Source organism: Lytechinus variegatus, chromosome 8 (genome assembly GCF_018143015.1).
Source record: "Lytechinus variegatus isolate NC3 chromosome 8, Lvar_3.0, whole genome shotgun sequence".
Taxonomy (NCBI): domain Eukaryota; kingdom Metazoa; phylum Echinodermata; class Echinoidea; order Temnopleuroida; family Toxopneustidae; genus Lytechinus; species Lytechinus variegatus.
The window spans coordinates 16,607,191-16,624,506 of NC_054747.1; the positions used below are offsets into that span (position 1 = coordinate 16,607,191).

General features: G+C 38.9%; 1 protein-coding gene across 1 annotated transcript; it reads left to right on the forward strand.

Moving 5' to 3' along the window:
* The first annotated feature begins 4,268 nt into the window (after positions 1 to 4,268).
* LOC121419517 (ubiquitin carboxyl-terminal hydrolase 7-like) lies at positions 4,269 to 10,533 on the forward strand. Its single transcript, XM_041613971.1, has 8 exons — positions 4,269 to 4,351; positions 4,893 to 5,055; positions 5,698 to 5,797; positions 6,697 to 6,789; positions 7,651 to 7,718; positions 8,539 to 8,639; positions 9,710 to 9,931; positions 10,356 to 10,533. The coding sequence occupies exons 1-8, from the start codon at positions 4,269 to 4,271 to the stop codon at positions 10,531 to 10,533; spliced, it is 1,008 nt and encodes a 335-aa protein (XP_041469905.1).
* The last annotated feature ends 6,783 nt before the right edge of the window (positions 10,534 to 17,316 follow it).

The following is a 17,316-nucleotide window of genomic DNA, read 5'->3' on the forward strand; positions in this document are numbered from 1 at the left end:
ATAGTGTCAAGCTGTTCCGGTCATATTTATTTTATCATTCTATTTCCTTCTGTTTTTTTTTTTGGGGGGGGGCTCTCGACACTTGTTTGAGATGCGAGTAATAATTAATATTCTAAGTAGACGTGAATTCTACGAATGGCTTTGGCCTACGGAACGAAAATATGTGGAATCTTATTTTCCCACCTAAAACATCATGAATTGACTCTCTTTCAATTGCAAAAAAGAGGTTTTCATGGATATTGGAGCAAATTCGTGTGATCAGTAACGATTTATGACATTTGCGTGATTTTTATTAAGCTACCGTGGCTTTATGAATGCACCCGAACTTCCATTATAGATGCGAACCACAGTAGTTCAGAACAGTGACCCGAACTCTCGATCCGACAGTCAATATGAACATGATGAAGGCACACATTTGTTTTGGTCGTAGAGGGAGCTATTTAGAATAGATTCTTCGGCCTTTCGACAGAAATTAAGACTTGCAGGAAAGACGAACAAAAGAACGGTGGCATCAAAGGGCTTTTGATGGCGGCCGTTCCTTTGAAGGCAAGGGAACGTTGGGCGGGAAAGCCGAAGCAAAAACCCGGATGCGGGAAGAACGATGAAGAACGGTGCATGGACTTTTGACAAGCTACCATTAAGTTGGATACACATGTCGTTTGGGATCATAAGCATTGCCCAAAATGTTTAGATTTTAAGACAAAATACATACAATAAATAAAAAGCTCGCGCTTCGCACTCGCACTTTCTTGAAATAAGGCTTATGTTAAATGTATGTATAAATATATATATATATATAATATATATATATATATATAATATATATATATATTAGATAGCCAAGACAGATAGCCAAGCGCGATTGGTCCATAACGCGTCACGTGATATGATCAAAATCAATGTATTTTCCCAGCCGGTCCACCTTCGATGAATATATTGACCAACCGGTCCATGAATATATTTTTGTGTATGGCGCCCTCTTGTGGATTAGATATGCATTATCGGCCTGCCTTGGGTCCTGGACCCCGGTCCTGGACGGGACCTGGTCTGGGCTGATTTGAATAGAAAAGGGTCATTCACTGCGTTAGACTAACGTTATTTACATGTAGATATTTATAGATCAAGATCTAACGTTGGATCTATACCAGTTCAATCAATCACTGTGAATATCATAAACATGCTGCACGCATCGTTAGGCCTAACTTTATCTTCATCATTAGAGGCTATCTAATATAACAGATATTGACTGATGGGATGTGTAAAAAAAAAATTCTTTGGACCACCTAAAGGATTAATATTTTCCCTCGTGATCATATTTCCCTCAGCGCTGCGCGCTTCGGGAAAATATAACCCCTCGGGAAAATACAAATCCGGCGGTCCAAAGAATGTTTATATTACACACCCCATTAGTCAATATCTGTATAATATATATACAGCTTAGAAGTGACTATTAGGACTAACCCATCTAAGAAACAAACAAAAATTAATTTCGAGCGCCCGATCGGGAAAATGTGGCTGAAAAAATTCCTAGCCCCCCCCCCCTATTTTCGAAGATTGGGTCCGCCCCAGCAAATATCACAATTCAGTTTAGCTTTAAAATAATCCACATCAACGGTTCAGGTAGGCTTCGACCTATTGGTCATGTAAAAAGGGGGAAATGGATCCAAAGTAATAAAATTGTAGCAAAATAGTGGAGCAAGACAGAAGAGAAAACGATCCAGCCGTATCCTTATCCGTATTGTGTGACATTACGATTTTATTTTTTTGTAATCTTGGATATAGGTAAGTTGATTTCCATCCAGAATTCAAGATTATGAGCAAGATCTAACAAAATTCGTCATGTAATAATTTTTACCTACAAACCGTTGCCTTTTGAGCTATTTAAATGTAATAGAGTAAATAATTGGTATAAAAGACCGCTTTTGCATTCATGGTTTATTGTTAGGTGGTTTGCAAGGAAAACAAATACAAAGATCAACAATCTATCATGTTTTTATTAGATATATACATACCAAAATATCTGCTTCATATTAATGATTGTTCTATTATTTGCTACATACTGTACATTGTCTGGAAGATTTTTTTTCTTCCCAGTCTTTTATGTTGTGCTGTGTATTTGTTGCCATCTTTTCTTTCAGAGTTGTCACCTTCGTTATATTCTTTCTTTTATAAATGTGTTAATGCTTAATCTTTGGGGGGATGTTGAATTTTTTATTGAACTACATGTGTAGTATAATGAAAAAAATGGATGTCATAATTACATTTTGGTGTTTTTTTAGGAGTAAAACAGAGTACAACACGTTTAAAGACTCAGCAGACGTCAATTCAAAGAAGAGAGGGAACCTTAGAGTAAGTTGTGATCATTTAATATACTTCAAATAATTTCATCATTGCTAATTGATTGCAGGTCATGCTGAAATATCAAAATAGAACCTCCCTTATAAAAATAATAAAAACATGTACATTAATATAGCGCAGTTACAACGTGCATATATACTCAACTGCGCTTTGATACTTTGTATCATATTATTACCCCGGCTGTATAAAGCTAATCCGCCATATTAATAGGCGCTAAACAGTTCAAGGAATAAATCCTACCGGGTACCCATTCACTTACCTGGGTCGAGTGCAGCACAATGTGGATAAATATCTTACCAAAGGAAATTACGCCATGGCTGGGATTCGAACCCACGAACCTCTGTTTCGAAGTCCGGAGACTAATCCACTGGCCCGGGGGGGGGGCACTCGACCAAAAAAGTGGTGGGGTGTGCCGCGGGCGAGACAAAAACGGGGGCCTTGGAGCGGGCTTATTGTAAAAAGGAGGGTCCTCGGAACGGGCTTCGGAACGACAAATGTTTGTGAAAACGGGGGTCCTTGGAACGGATCGCCAGCGTGTGAGTGCGTATGCATCCCTATGGAACGGTCATGCGTGCATGATGCAGCTAGCGCGGCCTCCGCCGGGGAGCTCTGCGGCCGCTTTTCACCAAAATTGCGGCTCATTCAATGCGATCGGAGCGGCGTAACGAAAAATATGCGAAGCTTTGGAGCGGATTTCTCTCTTCTTTTTTCTCGATAAGAAGAAAATGCTATGCCTTGGAGCGGCTTTCTTTGTTCTTTTTCTCAACAAGGCAAAAATGCTATCCCTTGGAACGGAAATTTGAGTGTGAAAATGGGGGTCCCCTCCGCGGCACATACCCAATATGCATTATACTGAGTGCCCCCCCCCCCCCGGTCCACTGGACCACAACGCTCCACACTGTATATAACTATGAAGGAGGGATGGGGATTTTCTTCTCCATGTAAATTATTGAAAATGAAAATGGAAAGGAATACAATTTAAGTAATTTATAGCTTTCGGGTGGTTTTATGTCTCACCTGCATAGCAGAGTGAGACTATAGGCGCCGCTTTTCCGACGGCGGCGGCGGCGTCAACATCAAATCTTAACCTGAGGTTAAGTTTTTGAAATGACATCATAACTTAGAAAGTATATGGACCTAGTTCATGAAACTTGGCCATAAGGTTAATCAAGTATCACTGAACATCCTGCATGAGTTTTATGTCACATGACCAAGGTCAAAGGTCATTTAGGGTCAATGAACTTTGGCCGAATTAGGGGTATCTGTTGAATTCCCATCATAACTTTGAAAGTTTATGGATCTGATTCATGAAACTTGGACATAATAGTAATCAAGCATCACTGAACATTTTGTGCAAGTTTCAGGACTCATGATTAAGGTCAAAGGTCATTTAGGGTCAATGAACTTTGGCCGAATTGGGGGTATCTGTTGAATTACCATCATAACTTTGAAAGTTTATTGGTCTAGTTCGTTAAACTTGGACATTAGAGTGATCAAGTATCACTGAACATCCTGTGCGAGTTTCAGGTCACATGATCAAGGTCAAAGGTCATGTAAGGTCAATGAACTTTGGCCATGTTGGGTGTTTTTGTTGAATAACCATCATATCTCTGTAAGTTTATTGGTCTAGTTCATAAAAAGTGGACATAAGAGTAACCATGTATCACTGAACATCTTGTGCGAGTTAGAGTAGTTTTCAAAGTCAGCACTGCTGCTATATTGAACTGCGTGATGCAGGTGAGACGGCCAGAGGCATTCCACTTGTTAATAAAATTGTTTTCTTTTATTTTGCTTACATTCTTTTATTCCTGTATTCATTCAACTTGATTTTTAAGACCGTTTATCTTTTGTCATTATACAGGAAATTAGAAGCACTAAGGAGAAAAGAAACGACAGAGGCACACTTGTACATGACGGTTCAAGTGGTCACTGAAGATCAGTTCTATGGTCATCAAGGAAATGATCTCTTCGACTCTAACAGCATATGGTTCAAGTAAGTCTCATCTAGGCCACCACAAACCTAGAGGCAGATAGTCTGAATTGAGATTTAACTTCAAACAGTGTGTGCTAACATTATGGGAAGCCAAAGAAGTATTGTCTTGCCAACCATTACGAAAATAAATATTTGTTACGAAAATATGACAGGAATAGAATTATATTATATCTTATGAATTTGGGCCAAAAAGTGGAGTAGAAAAAAAATGAGATATCATAATAGGAATGTAATGTTGTACAAAATGTAAACTTGTGCGAGGGCTGAAATTATCAAGAACAGTCGTAGATGATACAGAATAATCATTGAGGTAGACCACATTGTAGCTTATACCACTAGCAAAATAGATATCCATTCCTGCTGCAAAAGAAGTTCAGTTGCATTATGAAAAAAAAAATTAAGGTCAAGTGAGAAAAATTCAAATTTTGGTGGTATAGAATACTGATTTGCTCTTCCATAGGTTTGCAGTTCTGAAAAAGGCATACACAAATATGGGAATATTGCTACATTTCCAATATGTAACATTTTGTTCTTCTTACAGAGAGTTCAAGATAATGAAGTCAGCGAGCCTTGCAGATGGGTTAGACATGTTATCTCAATCAATGGGTTTCCGGCCTGATCAGATCAGGATCTGGCCTTTCTCACAAAGGACCAATCACACGTATAGGCCTATGTTTCTAGAGAATAATGATCCAGTCAAACAGGTAAAATTATTCAATTTCAATTGATTTTCAAACCCATGAGTAATGTAGATTTTAATCATGACCACACATGCAGTGGTGCTTGAAAGTTAGTGAACCCACCAGAAAATGAATATATTCAAGGCGTTCAAGTTCTGTTCAGTTTTTGATGATCAATTATGAAATCAGGTGATAAAATATTATATTCGATAGAGTTTGTTTCTCAGGACTTGCCGAACATTGTAGTATTGTTGTCTACATTCAACACTCCACATGAGGAAGTGCATTTTGTGGTGGGGTCACTAACCTTTGAGCACAACTTATGTCAAAAGGATTGTTCTTAGAAAAGGCTTAGCATATAAAAGCCCAGCAATGATTTTAGTGTACAAAGTCAATTGGATATGATATGAGACTTCCCTCCTTATTCTTTAATTGTCCTGTCCCAATTCTTCTTCACCATTCTCTTCATTTTATTCCTTTCCTCATCATTCACTTTTATTTTACCTACTCCAATTTTTGAAATAGAAGAGGTAAAGTTTCACTTTACCTCTTCTATTTCCCTGCTAAAATCCCATTGGCCTTCTTCGTCCTCCCCCTCCTACTCATGTTATCATTATTACCATTACTTTCCTTCTGATTATTTTATGAACTCTGTGTTGTTCTCAGATGAATGAAGTAGCTGATGGAGATAGTGTATGGACAGTATTCCTAGAGACACAGGATCCTGAAGCACATCAAGTCTGTTTACCATCATTTGACAGAGAAAGTGAGTACAAACTAGTCATTCCAACAAAATACAACTCTCTGTAAGCAGGACCTTCATGAAATGATTTATAGTGTATTTCATATAAAAAGGGCAATTCCCTCAAATTTCATGACTTGAGTAGTGATTGAAACGAGTTAATAAAATTGAAAAAAGTGTGGTTAAGATTTACAAAAAAGGCTAATTATCGTATAGAATTGCCATGTGGTTGATATTCATAAAATAGTTAAGTCTGAAGAAGCGTCCCAGATCGGATATGAAACTGTCCTGTTTCAAACCAGTAAGTCCAGATGATCAGATTTATTTCTATTCGTAATTTGTATTTCTTCCTGGATGAATCAAAACATACATCAGTTTGATTAAGTCTTGGTTGAAAATTACAAGAGTGAATTGAACATGACACATATCATTGACTGGTTCTGAATGCGATTTTGTTTTTATTGGAGGGGTATCCAATGCAGTGCTCTTTCTTAGCAAAGCTTTTATTTTTGTATTGTTTTTAAATGAATAAATGTTCTTGCAACACCTCTTTATTAAAAAAAAGTTGTGTTTACATAATCAGAGAGCTGTAATTGAAAACATTGTGTGGAATTTTGGTTGTGAAACTGAATAGAAAAATTAGGTACACGTACATGTACTTAATTTCTGTTTTCTCTGTCTGTGACACTGAACCATTCCTTGATTTGTTGTCAAATGGTATGCTATGACGACCAAACTATACAGTAATACCATTCATAATAAACCATTAGGATATCCATATTACTTTGTCAGCTAACAATAGCAGATCACCAAAGTTGGTGTATATGAAGAAAATAATATCCGTTTTACCCATGTTCATCAATCTTTGTTACTTGTGATGAAATTGGAGAACCTGTGCAATAATATTTTTTCTTTACTTTTAGGTGATGTTCTTCTGTTTCTGAAGCTTTATGATCCCAAGACAAAGAGTCTTTCATTCTGTGGACATGTTTATGTCCCTATCACAACGAAAATACGTAAGTTTTATGGGTGATGTGTAATTTATTGATGTTTCCTGATCAGTCATAGCAACAACTTTGATAATCTGTAAGGTGATGAATGTTTTTTTTTTTATATCATTGTATGAGATCTACACCTTGTGTATATTGTGAAATAAGAAAATATTATTTGATGCTTGCATGATTGTCATTCTAAAAAGGAAACATGTATGTAAATTGATAATGTATTGAAGAGATCATTGTGTATATCACTAGACCAATCATGTTTCCTATAAATTTAGAGGGATTGCCAGTTTGACTCATATCAAATACTAAAAAGATTGTTCTGTTCTTGATAGACTGATACATAGCAAGCAGCCTAGATTAATCAGGAATTCATCACAATTCTGTGACATACTCTTTCTGAGTTGGTAATCAGCTCATTCAACTTATTGGCACAAAAAGAATAGAGGGCGTAATTACAAATGATCCACATTGCTCCTTTTGGGTAGTAGTAAAAATTCTTGCTTCCAAACTCTGTTAAGATCACAGATCACTTGGCAGATAAATTTACTGTGGTATTTAGCTTCATGCATGAATGTGCAGCATGTGCACCAGAAATAACTGCCAAGGTTCAGTAAGATGACCTGTCTGATTGGGGCTAATAGCATTATGATGCCACAGCTATACCAATAAAATCAACTTGAAACCTACCAGTGGTATGTCATTGGAATAATGTAATAGATTTGATCAGTCTGGAGATGGTTTCTCTAGTGACTGGCATAAATATTGATAGTATCACAATCAAATATTACATAGCAGGTAATGCAAATTACACCAGCTTACCCATGTTTGAGGTTGGATTGAATGCATTCTTTATTTTTCTTATGTATTGAACAGAGGCACTGGTTCCATTAATGAATGAGAGAGCAGGCTTCCCAGAGTCAACGGAACTCATTCTATATGAGGTGAGATATATAGCTGTAATCTTGGGATGTGGATATTCTTGTACATGTACAGATGTATGGATGTGACATTCAGATGTAGAGCTTTTTTCCTAACTTTGTCATTGTTGTTTGCCATATCACAAAAGCTTAACTATTGGTTATAAACTTGAATGATTGATCACACAAACTAATAATAAAAGAAAGAGAGCGAAGTTGGCTTAGTCGGGAAAGTGTCTGCCTGTCGAACCAAAGTTCATGGGTTCGAGTCCACCCCGGGCGGATGACTGAACCGAGTGCACTGTGTTTGAACGTCTACCCCCTGTTTCATAGATGCAGGCTATGTTACAGTGGAAAACACTCCGTCCCTCGGATAGGATGTTAAATAGAGGCCCCGTGTAGAGGAGAGTCACCACCTTTGCACATTAAGACCCCACTGCACTATTTGTATAAGAGTAGGGGAACCCTGGTATAGTGGTCCACCTGCACTCCCCCCAATCAGTCATATCAGGAGGAGAGACCTGCGGGTCATAGTGATTCAGTTCGCTTTTCACCTCCCAGGCAAAGGTGACGCCAAAACAAATAATGATATTAATAAACTAATCATAATAACCACCCGTATGTTCAAAAGCTAAACTTGGTCTTTGTGGGGGTGCTGTTTATTAAGTAAAAAATGTGTGTACAACCCTAAATCCATATTAGTATTCAGACTATGGATGAAATAAAGTGTGTTGCAGGTACTCCTTCAAAGTGAATGTTGTAGGCCTTTTTTGCAATAAAAAACAACTTGTAGCACGATTGAAGGCATATCATCCATGTTTCTTATATTGTCTTTCCAATCTAGGAAGTGAAACCTAATCTAACAGTGAAAATTAAAGACCTGAGTCAACAGATTGACAAAAGTATATTTGAGGTCATGGATGGTGATATTCTTGTATTCCAAAGGTAAGGAAGCAGGATGCCTTAACCCTAAATAGACTGGGCTATTTCGACGCCTAAGAAGACGGGGGGGGGGGGGCTGATTCAGCCCCCCCTTATGATCTCGGCCGTCGATCGCGCGATCGCGACGAAAATTGGCACACGCGTTACCCATGGCATTATCTAAAAAACTATAACATCAAATTCTGCAAAAAATCTCATGTCTCATTAATTATGCTAATTTATGCGTAAAATCATAAGTTTGCTCTAATTAATAAAATAATGCCCCTGAAATGCTAATTTTTGTTTCACATACTCTAGATAGGCATCTGATCAAATTGATTTTTAAAAAATTTCAAAATCACATTTATTTTCTTATGTATTCTATTGTTTTCTAAATTTCTTATGTATTTCTTTGTTTTTCGACTTTTTGTTTTTTATTGTTTTTTCAATGGAAATTGTTGGGGACTTTATTTTGACCATAAAAAAGATAAAATCAATTGATTTTAAGCAGTAAAAGGAAAAATAATGATGCATTTGTGAATATTGGCTAAGAACACTATTTGCATTGGATTTGTACACAAATTCACGTTTTTGAGTAATTTTGGGTCTGCATGCACTTACGAAATGTTGCGTAATTTTGGAACCGCGTACCCGGAGGTCACAATTTTGGTCTCAAAAGTTGCGCGAGACTTGAAAGTAAAAAGTCAGCGAGCGACGCGGTCAAAAAATTTCGCGCGGCGGATTAATCGCGAAAAATGTCGAGGGGGGGCTGAATCAGCCCCCCCCCCAGTCTTTTTAGGGTTAAAAAAGGAGAAGATAATTCTACTCTCATTTAATACATCTCTTTTCACATTTTACAGAGGTTGTTGCTGTGGTTGTTTGAGGCTTGCTTGCCTGCACGTACACAATGTTTGAACTTTGTCCACTTGCCGGGAATGCTGTCTTTTCAAGGCCAACATGGATAATTATGTTGGGGTCATTTTCAGGGGGAGGGGGTCAAAGAAGTATAGATACAAAAACAAATGAGGATACGGACGTACAAATTCAATGGAATTTCCCGTATTTAATCATGTCATGCCCATATTTTTATACAGGGATGATCCCGAAAAGATGCAATATGACCTGCCGACAGCCAAAGACTACTTCCGGGACCTCTTCTGCCGGGAGGAGGTGACGTTCTGTGACAAGACCAACCCTCGAGATCCTGGTTTCACGTTGATACTCTCCAACAAGATGAACTACTTCCAGTTTGCCAAGGCAGTAGCTCAACATCTAGACACGGATGTGATGTTACTTCAGTTCTTCAAGGGTCAAGGGTGAGCTTCAAATTAATTTACTGAGGAAGGACTTATTGTGGAAATGTCAGGTTTTCCTTTGATGAATGATCTTTCCATGATATATTAGGAGAATATTACAAAATGGTCCACTGCCAAGATGATGTGGAGCTGCTGTTAACGGTGGCGATTGTGATAGTAATCATGATGAAGATAATGTTAATGATGGTGAGGATGATGGAATGATGAGGAAGATAAGAGTGCTAATGGTGGTAGTTGTGGTGATGACGATGGTGATGGTGATGATGATGATGATGATGTTGGTGATGATGGTGATGTTGATGTTCATGACGACGATTGTGATGATGATGACGATGATGGCGATAATGGTGATCATGATGACAATGGTACAAATATGTTATTCTAACCTACCCTCTGACTGATCTGCGCCTCCTGATTGCTTTAGTCACAGAGATGGGCCTGGTCATCCTCTAAGATGTACATTTGAAGGTTCATTACGAGATCTCTTACCGCCCACCAAGTCAAGACAACCTAGGAAACTCTACTATCAGATGGTGAGTATGCAGGGTTGCATTCCCCCGGTTCTTTATCCTAACAGCACAGTTTTCGAAGACCTTGATTAAAACTATGTTAAGGTACATCCGGGGGGGGGGCACTCGACCAAAAAAGTGGTGGGGGTGTGCCGCGGGCGAGACAAAAAACGGGGGCCTTGGAGCGGGCTTATTGTAAAAAGGAGGGTCCTCGGAACGGGCTTCGGAACGGCAAATGTTTGTGAAAACGGGGGTCCTTGGAACGGATCGCCAGCGTGTGCATACCTACGGAACGGTCACGCGTGCATGATGCAGCTAGCGCGGCCTCCGCCGGGGAGCTCTGCAGCCGCTTTTCACCAAAATTGCAGCTCATTCAACGCGATCGGAGCGGCGTAACGAAAAATATGCGAAGCTTTGGAGCGGATTTCTCTCTTCTTTTTTCTCGATAAGAAGAAAATGCTATGCCTTGGAGCGGCTTTCTTTGTTCTTTTTCTCAACAAGGCAAAAATGCTATGCCTTGGAACGGAAATTTGAGTGTAAAAATGGGGGTCCCCTCCGCGGCACATACCCACTATGCATTATATACTGAGTGCCCCCCCCCCCCTGGGAAGTACATCAGTTCAATTCTGTGAACATTGTGAATAATAACGTCTTTCAAAGTGTAAACATAAATCACTGAAAAAAGGTACTTAATTGTCCTTGGAACGGATCGCCAGCGTGTGCATACCTACGGAACAGTCACGCGTGCATGTTGCAGCTAGCGCGGCCTCCGCCGGGGAGCTCTGCAGCCGCTTTTCACCAAAATTGCAGCTCATTCAACGCGATCGGAGCGGCGTAGCGAAAAATATGCGAAGCTTTGGAGCAGATTTCTCTCTTCTTTTTTCTCGATAAGAAGAAAATGCTTTGCCTTGGAGCGGCTTTCTTTGTTCTTTTTCTCCACGAGGCAAAAATGCTATGCCTTGGAACGGAAATTTGAGTGTAAAAATGGGGGTCCCCTCCGCGGCACATACCCACTATGCATTATATACTGAGTGCCCCCCCCCCCCCCTAGGAAGTACATCAGTTCAATTCTGTGAACATTGTGAATAATAACGTCTTTCAAAGTGTAAACATAAATCACTGAAAAAAGGTACTTAATTGTCCTTGGAACGGATCGCCAGCGTGTGCATACCTACGGAACGGTCCCCGGGGGGGCCACTTCCATTCACGAGTGGATACCATGCGCGACCATGGGGTCTCGAAAAGCACCCTAAACACGTAATTTCCATATTCTGAAAATGCACCCCTTAACAAGTATTGGCGTGTGAAACCCTACCCTTAACAAGTATTGGAAACAAATCGATACTCTTGGAAAATATTCCCTGAAATGAACCCCTAAACAAGTACAGGAATGTTTTATTGTTACGGGTCCTTTGGTTGTCGGCTTTACCTTATTTGGGTTAGTACGACCCCACCTTCTACACCTCGCGCAAATAGGACTCTTAACACGTAGTGTTGGGGCAAAAAGGACATCCTTTATAAAACATTTTAATTTTGTTTTATCATCCCCGCAAATTCGACCCTAAACACGTAATTTTCCTAGCGAAATAGATACCCTTTTTTCATTATTTTTGTGTTTTTGACACCCTTTTCACGTTACGTACGTAACGTGCCCTATCGTGAAAAGGACATCCTTTTTACGTGTTTTTTTGGTCGCGCATGGTATCCACTCGTCAATGTAAGTGGCCCCCCCCCCCCCCGGGGAACGGTCACGCGTGCATGATGCAGCTAGCGCGGCCTCCGCCGGGGAGCTCTGCAGCCGCTTTTCACCAAAATTGCAGCTCATTCAACGCGATCGGAGCGGCGTAGCGAAAAATATGCGAAGCTTTGGAGCGGATTTCTCTCTTCTTTTTTCTCGATAAGAAGAAAATGCTTTGCCTTGGAGCGGCTTTCTTTGTTCTTTTTCTCCACGAGGCAAAAATGCTATACCTTGGAACAGAAATTTGAGTGTAAAAATGGGGGTCCCCTCCGCGGCACATACCCACTATGCATTATATACTGAGTGCCCCCCCCCCCCTGGGAAGTACATCAGTTCAATTCTGTGAACATTGTGAATAATAACGTCTTTCAAAGTGTAAACATAAATCACTGAAAAAGGTACTTAATTGTCAAATGGACCCAAACATTTTTTTCTCACCTGCATAGCAGAGTGAGACTATAGGCGCCGCTTTTCCGACGACGGCGACGGCGGCGTTAACATCAAATCTTAACCTGAGGTTAAGTTTTTGAAATGACATCATAACTTAGAAAGAATATTGACCTAGTTCATGAAACTTGGCCATAAGGTTAATCAAGTATTACTGAACATCCTATTAAAAATTCATGTCACATGACCAAGGTCAAAGGTCATTTAGGGTCAATGAACTTAGACCATGTTGGGGGAATCAACATCAAAATCTTAACCTGAGGTTAAGTTTTTGAAATGTCATCATAACTTAGAAAATATATGGACCTAGTTCATTAAACTTGGACATAAGGTTAATCAAGTATCACCAAACATCCTGCATGAGTTTCACGTCACATGACCAAGGTCAAAGGTCATTTAGGGTCAATGAACTTTGGCTGATTTGGGGGTATTTGTTGAATTACCATCATAACTTTGAAAGTATGTTGGTCTAGTTCATAAAACTTGGACATAAGAGTAATCAAGTATCACTGAACATCCTGTGTGCATTTTAGGTCACATGACCAAGGTCAAAGGTCAATGAACTTTGGCCATAATGGGGGTATCTGTTGAATTACCATCATAACTTTGCAAGTTTATTGATCTGACTTTTGAAACTTGAGCATAAGAGTAATCAAGTATCACTGAATATCCTGTGCAAGTTTCAGGTCACATGATCAAGGTGAAAGGTCATTTAGGGTCAATGAACTTTGGCCGAATTGGGGGTATTTGTTGAATTACCATCATAACTTTGAAAGTATGTTGGTCTAGTTCATAAAACTTGGACATAAGAGTAATCAAGTATCACTGAACATCCTGTGTGCATTTTAGGTCGCATGACCAAGGTCAAAGGTCAATGAACTTTGGCCATAATGGGGGTATCTGTTAAATTACCATCATAACTTTGAAAGTATGTTGGTCTAGTTCATATCACTTGTACATAAGAGTAATCAAGTATCACTGAACATCCTGTGTGCATTTTAGGTCACATGACCAAGGTCAAAGGTCAATGAACTTTGGCCATAATGGGGGTATCTGTTAAATTACCATCATAACTTTGCAAGTTTATTGATCTGACTTTTGAAACTTGGACATAAGAGTAATCAAGTATCACTGAATATCCTGTGCAAGTTTCAGGTCACATGATCAAGGTCAAAGGTCATGTGAGATCAATAAACTTTGGCCGCATTGGGGGTATTTGTTGAATTACCATCCTATCTCTGTAAGTGTATTGGTCTAATTCATAAAAAGTGGAAATAAGAGTAACCAAGTATCACTGAACATCTTGTGTGAGTTATAGTAGTTTTCAAAGTCAGCACTGTTGCTATGTTGAATCGCTCGATGCAGGTGAGACGGCCAGAGGCATTCCACTTGTAATTGCATTTATTCCCTTTTTAGATGACAAGAATGGTTAAATTGTAACACGAGCATAACCCGTAAAGACAAGAAAAATATGAATTATCAACATTTTCGAGGGTAAAAACGTGAACACACATAAAAAAAGTTCACCCAGACAAAGAAGCTGATATAAATGAAGAAGAGAAAGAATATCACAAGCCCGGGGGGGGGGGCACTCGACCAAAAAAGTGGTGGGGGTGTGCCGCGGGCGAGACAAAAAACGGGGGCCTTGGAGCGAGCTTAAAGGGGAATCCAACCCAAATAAAAACTTGTTTTTATAAGGAAAAGAAAAATCAGACAAGTTGATAGGTGAAAGTTTGAACAATATTGGACAAACAAAAAGAAAGATATGAATTTTTAAAAGTTGTAAATATTGGTAATCACTATACCCATGGAGATTTCAAATTGGCCGCATATGGGATGTCATAGTGATGTCAGGCAATGACTACTCTTCCATGTACTCCAATACATATTATGGCTAAAATGTCATTTTTCCCCAAAGTTTTATTTCAAATTATATTTTCTTTCATGAGGACATAAAACAATATACTACATGGGTTATATTTAGATTACTGCCCCAGGGGAATGGGTACTTAGGAGAAAACCACAAATCCCTGATAATAAAGTACATGGCCTATGGGAAAGTTGTCCTTGCCCCTTGTCATAATTTACTTACCAAGTTGCCAATTTGAAATCTACATAGTATTAGTGATCTAAATTTTAAAGCAGCTATAACTTTCTTATTGCTTGTCCAATTTCTTTCAAATTTTCACCATTCTGTTTAATTTATTTTTCTCCTTCCAACATAACATTTTATGGTCAAGGCTGGATTCCCCTTTAATGTAAAAAGGAGGGTCCTCGGAACGGGCTTCAGAACGACAAATGTTTGTGAAAACGGGGGTCCTTGGAACGGATCGCCAGCGTGTGAGTGCGTATGCATCCCTATGGAACGGTCATGCGTGCATGATGCAGCTAGCGCGGCCTCCGCCGGGGAGCTCTGCGGCCGCTTTTCACCAAAATTGCAGCTCATTCAATGCGATCGGAGCGGCGTAACGAAAAATTTGCGAAGCTTTGGAGCGGATTTCTCTCTTCTTTTTTCTCGATAAGAAGAAAATGCTATGCCTTGGAGCGGCTTTCTTTGTTCTTTTTCTCAACAAGGCAAAAATGCTATGCCTTGGAACTCAAATTTGGGTGTGAAAATGGGGGTCCCCTCCGCGGCACATACCCACTATGCATTATATACTGAGTTCCCCCCCCCCGGATCACAAGCATGACGCATCCAAATCATTAAAAAGAGTGTAAAATAACTTTATTTTGTTTTTCATGATATAAAGTACGGGACATTCTAACTTTCTCCTCATTTTTAAGCTCCTCCCTGAACATGTCCTACTACCATTGTTTAAATATTACATTGTTTCGTCCAGTTGGTCCCCATTGTGAAACTTGTAAAGAATGAAATATTGTACAATTCAAACATTAACAAACAAAAAATAAAGAGTGATTTTGGTGAAATATACAGCGTTATGCCTGTTTCTATTTTCTCTATTGATTCAAATCAATATTTTCTTGGATGGAATTGACTTTTAGAAATCCAGCTCGAGAGAGGGACTTTGATTACCTTGTGAAAACCGTTGCAAAAATGGTTGTCTCACGGTGGAAGATACATGATGTTGGAAGCGCTCTTGGCTTCGGACCAGAGGATATTGACCGTAACGTTGAGGTGAACAAGACAGAGGAGGGAGTAGATTTTTATAAGAAGAGGTGTTTAAGATGGGTCAGCAGCACTGATCTCTCCCCTACCTGGATGGGAACAATAACGCTGATTGGCCTATTCCGTGTTGAAGCACCGGAAGTTGGTACCTCCGCACGCCGAGTTCCCCCAAAAGAGCCAAAATCGGAGTAGAGTCTGGTACACGGCAATAGTTTCAATTCTTAATTATACTTACCAAATCAACTCTTATAACAGCACTTTTCAATATGAATTTATACCTGATACAAAGTTTAAGATGTCGTCCTGTGCCACGTATAATTGCACTTATTTTGACGACCGCGGAAACAGAGAAAATGGGATTATTTTTCACAGATAAGACAAGCTGGTGAACTGCATAGTTGTAGACTTTATGTAGTCCCATGTGCTCAAATACATGTGTGATAATTCTAAATTACCAGAGCAAGTTTCCAAAACTTTAAAACTCCGGGGGGGGGGGGGGGGTATCGATTGTTGTGATTTCTCTGGAAGCGTGATGAATTCAAACCATGATTCAAATAAATATTCAGTTTATTAATATTCACAAATGTCACCAAGTTTTATGAGTTTATCAATCATGTTTGGACACAAGAATATCACGACTGAGACACGAAAATGCTGACCGTGTATGGCATATGTATTGTGAAACTTAAGTTAAGATTGAAAATCTGCCGTTTCGGAGGAGTTAAACAAAAATATTTTTTGCAAAGCATAGATCCTGACCGAAATAGACTGATTTTTGGGACAAGGACTGGATCTACAAGGTATTCTGAAAACTATTTATCTTTTATTTGTGAAAGGACAATAAAATTTACAAGCTATAGGTACATGTACGGTATAGGACTAGGACTTTAGGGGGCTTATGTAACTTGTTTTTTTTTTTTTTTGCAGGAGTTTCTGCATTTTATTCAGAAATCAATGATAGATTAACATGTTCACATAATTGAATGAATACAAATTAAATGTGACAATTTAAAAGATACAATGTAAATAATACAAACAAGACTGGTAATTAAATCATACCTAAGCATGTGATATAGTTCGGTAAAATACAGGGGCCAGCTATTATAAGCACAGAGGTGCTTGAAGCAATAGCAGCCAGGAGAGGGGGCTACATGAAAACCATCATAAATTATATTTGATAAACTGATCGTCACGAAAAATAAGATTTATATATATATATATATATACATATTGGTATAAAAAAAAAAAAAAAAATTGGTAAAAAGAAGTGCAAGTGTGTGCATGTGGGTGAGTGCAGGTGAATTAAATGTGGCATGTGAATTTGTGATATTTCTCTGTCAACAATAGATCAAATTATTTTTTCCAAGAACTCTTTTTTTAAAGTACGTAAAAAAGACATTAAGCTACAGAGACGGATTTACAGACTTCAGAAATTTCACAGAACTTAGTTTGAGATGAAGAATGTCTTTAAAGAAAAAATGTCTCTGTGGAGCAATTAAAAGGGGGGGGGGGGTTATCAACCAGAAATTTAGGGGGTGACGCAATGAAAATAATCTGACAAGCA